This window comes from Scyliorhinus torazame, chromosome 2 (assembly GCF_047496885.1).
Source record: "Scyliorhinus torazame isolate Kashiwa2021f chromosome 2, sScyTor2.1, whole genome shotgun sequence".
Lineage (NCBI taxonomy): Eukaryota > Metazoa > Chordata > Chondrichthyes > Carcharhiniformes > Scyliorhinidae > Scyliorhinus > Scyliorhinus torazame.
Genome location: NC_092708.1, coordinates 101,123,772 through 101,135,148, shown reverse-complemented (window position 1 = coordinate 101,135,148; position 11,377 = coordinate 101,123,772). Strand labels below are relative to the sequence as shown.

General features: G+C 47.8%; 1 protein-coding gene across 4 annotated transcripts in view; it reads right to left on the bottom strand.

The window, feature by feature from the left end:
* Positions 1 to 594: 594 nt before the first annotated feature.
* The window catches only part of LOC140390115 (activin receptor type-1-like), a 137,530-nt gene continuing 126,747 nt past the window's right edge, over positions 595 to 11,377 (bottom strand). For all 4 annotated transcript variants that reach the window (XM_072475064.1, XM_072475050.1, XM_072475041.1 and 1 more), the window contains 2 exons: positions 10,857 to 10,987; positions 595 to 1,911 (listed from right to left, as the gene is read on the bottom strand). In XM_072475064.1, coding sequence (XP_072331165.1) covers positions 1,777 to 1,911; positions 10,857 to 10,987 — 266 coding nt within the window. In that variant the 3' untranslated portion in view covers positions 595 to 1,776. The remainder of the gene's footprint in view (positions 1,912 to 10,856; positions 10,988 to 11,377) is intronic.

The window sequence follows — 11,377 nt, the reverse complement described above, 5'->3', positions numbered from 1 at the left end:
AGGGATCCTAATTAGGGATTCTAAATGGTGGTGCGGCACAGTGGTTAGCACTGCTGCCTCACAGCACCAGGGAGACTGGTTCAATTCTGGCCTTGGATGACTGTGTGGAGTATGCACTTTCTCCCGGTGTCTTTGTGGGTTTTCTCCAGGTGCTCCAGTTTCCTCCCACAGTCCAACGATGTGCAGGTTAGGTGGATTGACCTTGATAAATTGCCCCTTAGTGTCCAAATAGGTGCAGGCTGGTGGGGTTATGGGGTGTGGTGATAGTGCGGGAGAGTGGGTCTCGGTGCTCTTACAGAGGGCCGGTGCAGACTGGATGTGCCAAATGGCCTCTTTCTGCACGGTAGGAATTCTACGGTTCAGTCAGAAAAATAGTCCCAAAATGCTGCCGGTGGTAAAATACTTCAATATAACTGACTGTTTAACTGTTTACCCATCTTGACAACATTACTATTACTGAATCCCAAGAATCCACCTCCTTATCCTGGTGCCAGATGCACACTGATATCAGGGCAGAAGAATTCCATTCACCAGAGGTTGCAGCTTCCTTCAAGGTCACTTACTTTAAGGGAATAATCAAACAGTACATGTGGGTGCATTTATAAAATGTTCTATTTAAATTATACAATCAACTATGATAGTATAAAATATAGCTTAAAACAAAACATACAATAGTTAATTCTCTGGTAAAGTTCACAACGTACATTTTACAAATAAGACCTTGTACCACCAAAGGTTTTCACATTCTAAAAAAAATGTGATACAGTATTTCATTGATATATAAAATTAGCTACAAAGTTGTGCAACTCAAATCATGTCTGCTTCTGTGAAAGCAATTACAATATGCAAAGCATAAAGATATAAATGAACAAGTTTATATATTTTATGATATAACATTGCAGAGTATTTACTGTGTTAAATGTAAAACATTGTAAAACGGAGCACAGTCAATAATCTACATATGAAAAGAAAACATGTAACTGCTGCACCATTTCACAACTATGGAAAGAAGTGAACACTGGCATTATTGCAATAAATAATTCACACATTTGAAAAGGCAGGTGGGAAGACATTTGGGTTAACAGTGCATGTAGCATATACCAATTGTTAGAAAAATCAATTACAGCTGGAGAGTTTGTCCAAAATAATGTATGTAATTGCCAACAGATAGGTGCTAGATCATAGTAAAAATTATTTGGCCAGTTGGAAGGTTTTCTGCATTCAAAACTGTAACATATACAGTGCATGTAAGGAAAGCAAAAGTTACTAGTGCAAAATAATTATGAAAGGCCACAATGTGTATGACATTTGAGCATAAACATCGAACAATTATCTTAAGACACTGCCAAGACTTATAACAGCAGAATAAAACTTTTTTTCAATGCCCCCCCAAGTCAGCTTCCTTTCTGGTTACACATTAATCGTCTAAATTATATGCTTGTGTTTAGTATCACGTGCTTTCAACCTTGCTCCTGTTGCAGCTTAATTTCTCAAAACTAAACATGTTTCAAAACTATTCAGATGGACAGTCAGGTGGATAGGGGGGGGGACTGGAAATTAGTTATGATAAGCATATATAACTGAAATGTTAATCTTTTTATCTTCGGTGTCTGACTGAAGAGCTGTATATTTCCAGCATTTTCTGTTCTCATTAGTTGTACTGAATAGATTTGAATATTGAGAAGTAACATGCCAGAAACCATAACGCCACCTCTCTCCAGTCCATTATATATGTGGAAACACACACTTTAAGGCAATATTCAGGAAACTGAATAATCAACAGTCCATTTTAAACTTATCAAATGAGTTGTCAATTTTGGTCAGAGTTTTTCTGATGCGCAGGGCAGTTAGTCTTGCTGATGGATTATGATACCAGCATTCCTTCATCACCTTTGCAAGAGATGTTAATGTCTGTTGAGAAAGATGTAAAGTAGGGTTACTAAAATGTTAAATACAGGATTTAAAATATTCTCCATTACTGCTCAAGCAATTAGTCTTTCATTCTTAGAATCATAGAATCATAACAGTGCAGGAGGAGGCCAATTGGCCCACCGAGTCTGCACTGACCCTCTGAAAGAGCACCTTACCTCGGCCCACGCTCCCACCCTATCCCATAACCCAGTAACCCCATCTAACATTTTGGACACTAAGGGGCAATTTAGCATGGCCAATTCATCTAACCTGCACCCGGAGACTTGGGGAGAACATTAAAACTCCACACAGTGACCTAAGGCTGGAATTGAACCCAGGTCCCTGGAACTGTGAGGCAGCAGTGCTAACCATTATGCCACCGTGCATCGCCAGAACTCTTTGTTAATGAAACCCAGAGACAAATAATTTTTCCATAACAATTCTCCCTGCTGCTCAGCTGATGACCAACTGTTGAGAAAGACCATTATTATTCTGTAGTTTGAGGAATTGCATGATAGCTTTGCAAGACAATGGTAGTGGCAAAGCCAAGATCTGAAAGCCACAGAATTATCAAGTCTTCAGCTGATGCAGAGAATCAAACTTATCAGCAGTTTAATAATCTTTATTGTCACAAGTAGGCTTACATTAACACTGCAATGAAGTTGCTGTGAAAAAACCCTAGTCGCCACACTCCGGCACCAGTCGGGTACACGGAGGGAGAATTCAGAATGTCCAAATTACCTAATAACACGTCTTTCAGGACTTGTGGGAGGAAACTGCAGCACCCGGAGAAAACCCACGCAGACACGGAGAACGTGCAGACTCCGCACAGACAGTGACCCAAGCCAGGAATCGAACCTGGGACCCAGGCGCTGTGAAGCCATAGTGCTAGTTCACTGAAGCAATGTACATGCACCAGATATGTAACAACGATGGTCCAAAAAAAAGGAACACTAAACTTGTCCCCCAAAAAATCCCAAACTGGACAACCTTCCAGAAAAAAAATAATCACCAAAATGTTCATTGTACACACCATGATATCACCAAGATATGGCCTTACATGGGAGTTTTGGAGGCGCCAGTATGTATGGGCTTGCATGTCTGGAGCGAATTCATGAGCAATCCACTTAAGTTCCTTCAGTGGTGTAGAAATGGTCCCTAAATTAATAACCCTGCTTCTTCAGGAAGATAACACCCCACATAGAGCAAAAATCAAGAATTCAATTTGAATATTTCAATATTCTAATGTTCTAGTTTCTTTACTTTGTCTCATTTTGTGTATAATTCAATTTCACCTGTGTGATGAACGGTTACTGCCTTATCATCATGTAAGGTGATGTCCCCTTTAAGACCGGGCTTGGAACCCTGGGGACTCTGCCTCTGGCTCCGCCCATCTGGGAGCCATACATAAAGGGCTGTCTCATGGTCTGTATAGCAGTCAGCTCTCGTCTCTAGGTGTAGCATAGTTATTAGTCTAATAAAGCCTTCTTTACAGTTTAATCTCTAAGCGTCATTATTGAGGGTACCTCAATTTATTAGACTAAACTAGATTCAGGATGGATGCAGGCCTAAAACCAGAGAAGCTCAATCTGGAAGCACGAACGCCGGAGGCAAAGGAAATTTTTAAATACTGGCTGCGGTGCTTCGAGGCATACCTGGACTCCGCAGAGACTCCCATCCTAGGGCCACGCAAGCTGCGTCTACTCCACGTCCGGGTGAGTCACAGAATCTCCGCCACGTTCGAAAAGGCGACGACTTATGATGCGGCGATTGAGTTGCTCCGCAAGCAGTTTGTCAAACCCGTCAATGAGGTGTACGCCCGGCATCTGCTCTCTATCTGCCGGCAGCACTCTTGGGAATCGCTCGACGAGTTTGTTGAAAAACTCACCGCGCTTGCCAGGGACTGTGACCATCAGGATGTGACAGGGGAAGTCCATATGAACCTGCACATCAGGGATGCTTTCGTGTCCGGAATCCGCTCGACCTACATCCGGCAGCGGCTGCTCGAAAACGGGGCAAAAGACCTCAAGGAGATGCTAACGCTCGCCTCCTCGCTGGAGGTGGCCCAACATAACTTGGGTACGTACCCCGCGGACTCTGCCAGCCCCCCCGGACTTCCTCAGACTCACCCGTATTACAGGCCTGTGCCACGCAGCGACCCGCTCACCATGGGGGCACACCTTGCTACTTCTGCGGGCAGGGCCAGCATCCACACCCACGCTGCCCAGCCCGCTCCGCGATCTGCAGCGACTGCGGGAAGAAAGGGCACTTTGCGAGGGTCTGCCTGGCCAGACCCAGGGGCCAAAAAAACAAAGAACAGCCGGCCCAAAAATCAGGCTCTCAGGCCCGCAGGCCTCGCAATGCTGCTGCGCACCGACCCGACACGCCCTCTTCTGACGTGTCATCAGCCTCGTGCGAATCATGGGAGCGGCCATCTTGTCGGCGGCCATCTTCTCGACACGACACGCGCAGCCAGCGGCGGCGGCCATTTTACGAGTCCGATTCGGTTGACGCCTCCGACTACCCGCGACTGGGTGCGATCACCCTCGATCAACCTCGGCCAAAACACCTGCAGAACTCCATGATGCAGGTCCAGGTCAACGGGCACGACACTGCATGCCTCTTCGACTCCGGGAGCACGGAGAGCTTTATCCACCCTGAAACGGTAAGGCGCTGCTCCCTACGCACCCATCCCGCATCCCAAACCATAGCCCTCGCATCTGGGTCCCACTCGGTAAAAATCACGGGGTACTGTATTGCGGATCTCTCGATCCAGGGTGCCAAATACACCCGTTTCAAATTTTATATCCTCCCTCACCTCTGTGCCCCCCTGCTGCTCGGACTGGATTTCCAGTGCAGCCACCGAAGCCTGACACTGAAGTTCGGAGGACCCTTGCCCCCCCTCACGTGGTGCTGCCTTGCGACACTGAAAGTCGCACCCCCCTCGCTATTCGTTAACCTCACTCCTGACTGTAAGCCCGTCGCCACCAGGAGCCGGCGCTACAGTGCCCAAGATATGGCTTTTATCAAGTCAGAGGTCCAGCGTTTACTGGGCGAGGGGGTCATCGAGGCTAGCAACAGCCCTTGGAGAGCGCAAGTGGTGGTAGTCCGGTCCGGGGAGAAGAAACGGATGGTCGTGGATTATAGCCAGACCATAAACCGATTCACGTAGCATGATGCGAACCCCCTTCCTCGCATCGCGGAAATGGTAAATCGGATCGCCCAATACAGAGTCTTTTCCACGGTCGACCTCAAATCTGCCTACCACCAGCTCCCCATCCGACCAAAAGTCCGCCCCTATACTGCCTTCGAAGCAGCCGGCCGGCTCTTCCACTTCCTCAGGGTCCCCTTTGGTGTCACAAATGGGGTCTCCGTCTTTCAAAGGGCGATGGACCAAATGGTGGACCAGTACGGTTTGCGGGCTACATACCCGTACTTGGACAATGTCACCATCTGCGGCCATGATCAGCAAGACCATGACGCTAACCTCAAAAAGTTCCTCCAGACCGCCTTAACCTGGCCTATAATGAGGGCAAATGCGTTTTCCACACCACCCGGCTGGCCATCCTCTGCTACGTCATGGTCCCGACCCCGACCGCATGCGCCCCCTTAAGGAACTCCCTCTCCCCCGCAGCCTCAAGGCCCTCAAACGGTGCTTGGGGCTTTTCTCCTATTACGCCCAGTGGGTCCCCAAGTATGCGGACAAAGCACACCCACTCCTAAAGCCCACCACTTTTCCCCTCTCGGCTGAGACTCAATTGGCCTTCAACCGCATCAAGGCCGACATCATCAAGGCCGCCATGCACGCGGTGGACGAAACCATCCCTTTCCAGGTAGAGAGCGATGCATCAGACATCGCCCTGGCTGCTACACTCAATCAAGGAGGCAGACGAGTAGCGTTCTTCTCCCGAACCCTCACCGCCTCCGAGGTTCGACACTCTGCAGTCGAAAAGGAGGCACAAGCCATTGTGGGGGCTGTGCGGCGCTGGAGACACTACCTAGCCGGTAGGAGGTTTACCCTCGTCACCGACCAACGGTCGGTCGCCTATATGTTCGATAACACGCAACGGGGCAAAATAAAAAACAATAAAATTTTGGGGTGGAGGATCGAACTCTCCACCTACTCGTACGATATCAAGTATCGTCCAGGGGAGCTCAACGAGCCCCCAGATGCCCTGTCCCGCAGCACATGCGCCAACGCACAGGAGGACCGCCTGCAAGCCATCCACAATGACCTCTGTCACCCGGGGGTTACCCGGCTCGTCCATTTCATCAAGTCCCGCAACCTACCTTACTCAACCAAGGAGGTCAAGACCATGGTCAGGGCCTGCCAGGTCTGTGCGGAGTGCAAACCGCACTTCTATCGGCCAGACAAGGTTCGGCTCGTGAAGGCCTCTGGCCCCTTTGAGCGACTGAGCGTGGACTTCAAGGGGCCCCTCCCGTCCACCAACCGTTATGCCTATTTCCTCACCGTGATCGATGAGTTCTCCCGTTTCCCATTCGCCATTCCCTGCACCGACATGACCTCAGCCACGGTGATTAAGGCACTGCACAGCATCTTCACCCTGTTCGGTTTCCCTGCTTATATCCACAGCGACCGGGGTACATCGTTCATGAGCGATGAACTGCGTCAGTATCTGCTCAGCAAAGGCATCGCCTCGAGCAGAACGACCAGTTATAACCCACGGGGAAACGGGCAGGTGGAGAGGGAGAACGCGACCGTGTGGAAGGCTGTCCTTCTGGCCCTGCGGTCGAGAAATCTCCCAACCACCCGCTGGCAGGAGGTCCTACCCGATGCCCTACACTCCATTAGGTCACTCCTCTGCACGGCCACGAATGAGACCCCTCACGATCGATTGTTTCTCTTCCCCAGGAAGTCTACCTCCGGGGTCTCGCTTCCACCTTGGCTGATGGCTCCGGGACCTGTTCTTCTCCGGAGGCACGTGAGGAGCCATAAAACGGACCCCCTAGTTGAAAAGGACCGACTGCTCCACGCCAACCCCAATTACGCCTACGTGGAGTACTCCGACGGCAGGCAAGATACAGTTTCCCTCCGGGATCTGGCGCCCGCTGGATCCTCCACCACAGACGCCCCTTCCCGCTCCGCTCCCCTGAAGGACCCTTGCGCCCCACCCTTTACACACCCCGCCGGCGCCGGCTCCGCTACCCCCGGCCCTGCCTAGTTCCTCTGCCCCGACCCGGACTGAAGCTCCGACTACTGTGCTCCCGGATGTGCCCTCAACCGGGACGTCCGTGCCCGCCGCACCACCGCCCGAATTGAGGAGGTCGAGGAGGACGATCCGGCCACCGAGACGGATGGACCTATGATGGCACTTCACCCCCGCCGGACTCCTTTTTAAACAGGGGGTGAATGTGATGAACGGTTACTGCCTTATCATCATGTAAGGTGATGTCCCCTTTAAGACCGGGCTTGGAACCCTGGGGACTCCGCCTCTGGCTCCGCCCATCTGGGAGCCATACATAAAGGGCTGCCTCATGGTCTGTATAGCAGTCAGCTCTCGTCTCTAGGTGTAGCATAGTTATTAGTCTAATAAAGCCTTCTTTACAGTTTAATCTCTAAGCGTCATTATTGAGGGTACCTCAACCTGCAATTATCCAAATACATGTGCGACAAATCAAGATGGTATAGATTTCATACTCAAACTTCTTCATGTCTTTGAAACATCAACATTATATAATAGTGGCCCATTGACATTTTAATTATCCAATCTATAGTTTCCATACCAAGAAGGTAAGTTGCATTTTATTTTTTCCCCCAGTTATAGTAGATGCTATATTATTCCAGAAACAAAATTATCCAACCTAATAACGGCTATTTGTGGTTACATTTTCTCATGCATAGGTATTTAGTATTGAAAGATTCAACAGCTTAATTTTAAAAACAAGTTGAGGAAAAGAACGGAAATTTAATCATGAATGAAAAATGCTAAGAGTTTCAAACAAATTGATGCAATTCAAGTATTAAAGATTAAAGGGATGTAATAATAATAATAGCTTATTGTCACAAGTAGGCTTCAATGAAGTTACTGTGAAAAGCCTCTAGTCACCACATTCCGGCACCTGTTCGGGGAGGCCGGTACGGGAATTGAACCCGCACTGCTGGTCTTGTTCTGCATTACAAGCCAGCTGTTTAGCCCACTGTGGGAATCTACAGCTGTGCACCCTTACCATCTAGGTTACTTACATATACATGCATGTCAGAATCCATTTTGCTGATAGTTCCCACATTCATAATTTTAAATGAAACTTATGTAAAATTGTAATGCTGTTTTCGCACTCCTTCATCATAAGAGTTGGATCAAAGAATGGTTATTGCGCAAAAGAAGGAGGCCACCTGTGTCATCTCAGTCCAGACCCTTACACTAATCTCAATTTCACTCCATCTACTCTGTCTTGACCCTTCATGATTTTGAACAGCCTTTCCAAATCTTCAGTGAACCTTCTCTTCTCGAAGAACAGCCCCACTTTTCCAACTACTGCCGCAACTGAAACCCCACATCCCAAGAATCAACCTTCGGTGCAATGTAATGGAAAAGTTTTGAAGTGTAATTTCATAATACTTCCTTTAATATTTTAATACTTTCTCCCTTATTCCAACTTCACCGCTGTCGAACTGCACTTAAGTCATTTTTTGGGGGCCCTGGGGAGTTTCTCTCTCGGCTGGCCCATACTTTGAATTTTTTTCATCACTGGAGAGCTGAACTCAATGGCCAGAATGGCTCCTCAGAAATCAGTCCGCCATTTTGAAAGGGTGCCCCGATCACTAAGTGAACTTGAGGGTCCCCCATAAATCCTATGCACGGGCAATGTCAGCACATGGGCATTACCCCACGTCCCCCCCAATGGGAGGACACCCTACTGTGGGGTTGTTAAGGGCCCCGCTTTTCAGGCATTCCCATGTCCCCTTTCAGCCGCCCCCTTTTCAGGACCTCCACCCCCAAACATTCTGGAGACCCCTTCATATCCACCCTTCGCCCCTCCCACCGTTCATACCACTCCCTCATCCGTCCTATCTTGGGCATGATCCCCTCAGGCCCTGACCATTGGCAGTGCCACCCTGGCACCTTGACAGTGCTCCTGCCAGGTTGGCAGTGCCACCCAGGCAGCTTGGCAGTGTCAGGGTGATACTCAGGTGCCAACCAGGCAATGCCAAGGTGCTCGGGTGTCGAGGGAGAGCCAGGGTGCCTCCTTGCCCTGTTCCTGACCACCAATGGGCCTCCAATGGCCTGGGAGAACTCCCCATCTGCTGTGATGCCTGGTCCACGTTTGTGTGCACCAGTACTAACCTTTTTCTCTGCTCCACCCTTTACACCAGTGCTGCACATTTGTGCAATTAAAGTTGCCCTATAATGTTTGCATCTCTCTGTAATTCACCTGCAGATTTGCTCTTCCATATGCATCTCAATAATTGCTGGTCTATTGCCTAAACTGAACAATGTAATTGCACGCTTTTTGTTCCTTCGCTCTCGCCAAATTGTTTCTGTCCTTGAGCCTCTGGGACATCCTCTTTCTCCAGCACTACAATGCTCGCCTTAACCAATACCATCATCCCTTCCTTTCCTATCTTTCTCAACACCTTGTACCCAGGAATATTTAACATTCATTCCTGAACCAGATCTGCTACTGACACATTATATTTCCACATGGAAATCGGCACTTGTCACTCCCCAATCGTGTTCATTGTGCTCTGTGCATTCATATACATGCACAGTAACCTTTAAATTTAGATTGAAATACTATATTTTAATACTTTATTTACTTTATAATACTTTATTTAATATTTTAATACTTTCTCCCTTACTCCAACTTCACCAATTAGCTTACTGTTCTCTATACTACTGTTATCTGCCCCTCCCAGTATTTATGCACCCTGGCATCTAATATTTTCTCTTGGTTCTCGCATCCCTACCAGGTTAATTTAATGTCCTCCCAACAACACCAGCAAAACGCCCCGCAAATAACTCTGTCCCAGATATGTTCAGGTGCAACCCGTTCGGCTTATACCAGTGCCTTTTCCTGAGAGCCAGTACCAGTGTCCCACGAATCTAAAGCCCCCCCCATCCTGCACTGATTAATCACCTATCATTATTATGGTGCCACAAACGTGGCCGCTGACTGCAAATCTCTGAGGAACCAATGCCCTCACCAGTTTCCAAAATGGGAAACTGCTTTCTAAGAAGGATCCCAGGGGATTCCTGTACCACCTGCCTAGTTCCTTTGGCTTGCCTGGTGATCACCCATTCCCTCTCTACTGCTAGGCCCTTAAGCTGCGGTGTGACCACCTCTCTGAACATACTATCCACAATTCAGCCACATGGATGCATCACAGTGACTCCAGCCTCCACTCGAGCTCCAAAACCAGGAGCAGAAGGTTTTGTGGCTGGCAGGATTTCCTGCACATGTGGCACTCTAGGATACTGGCAGTGTCCATGACTTTGTACATATTAATAATCTTTATTATTGTCAGAAGTAGACTTATATTAACACTGCAATGAAGTTTCTGTGAAAAATCCCTAGTCGCCTCACTCGGCATCTGTTCAGGTACATGAGGGAGTATTCAGAATGTCCAATTCACTTAACAAGCACGTCTTTCGGGACTTGTGGGAGGAAACCGGAGCACCAGGAGGAAACCCACGCAGACACGGGGAGAACGTGCAGACTTCGCACAGACAGTGACCCAAGCTGGGAATCGAACCTGGGACCCTGGTGCTGTGAAGCAACAGTGCTAACCACTCTGCTATCGTGCTGCCCGGTATTACAGAACATGCATTCCACTCGACTAAGCTGTCCTGCCATGTCTTAAATTTATTCTATTTTCAATGACTTATATTACCTTTTTATATTGGTCCTTGCAATATATAGTCTTGCAATATATTTGGAACATGACAGTCCTGAAGCACCGATGGTACAATATGAATACTTACTGGATCTGAAAACCATCGGTTAGGAATATTTGGTCTTTGTTGATCCACACAAATGACCTTTTTCATATCATCAAAACCAGGATCATTAGGAACGAGATCATAGAATGGAGGCTTATAATCTTCCACAATTCCTAAATAAAAACAAAAATTGCATGAAGAGGAATAGATTAGGGAATTAAATAAACATATTAATTTGCAGTGCTACCGATCAAGTGTTGTGATCCCAAACTCAGCGGATGTTAAAAAAGAAAAATCACTTTATCCGAATATTTGATCCTTAAATGAACATTCCAACCTGGGTTTTTCTACAACACTGGTAATGTGAAAATGGCGGAGGAGGGCAAAATCCAAAGTCCTGCCCCCGAACAAGGCGAACGAGGCACCTACAATTTTGGCAGGGCAGGAGATGGGACGAGATTGGGATTTGCACTTGCACATTTTACAGAGGCAGCTCTCCATAGAAAAAAGCAGCTGCCTCCAGTCATGTCGTTAGCAAAGAGTGGGAAAAACAATCGGCTGAA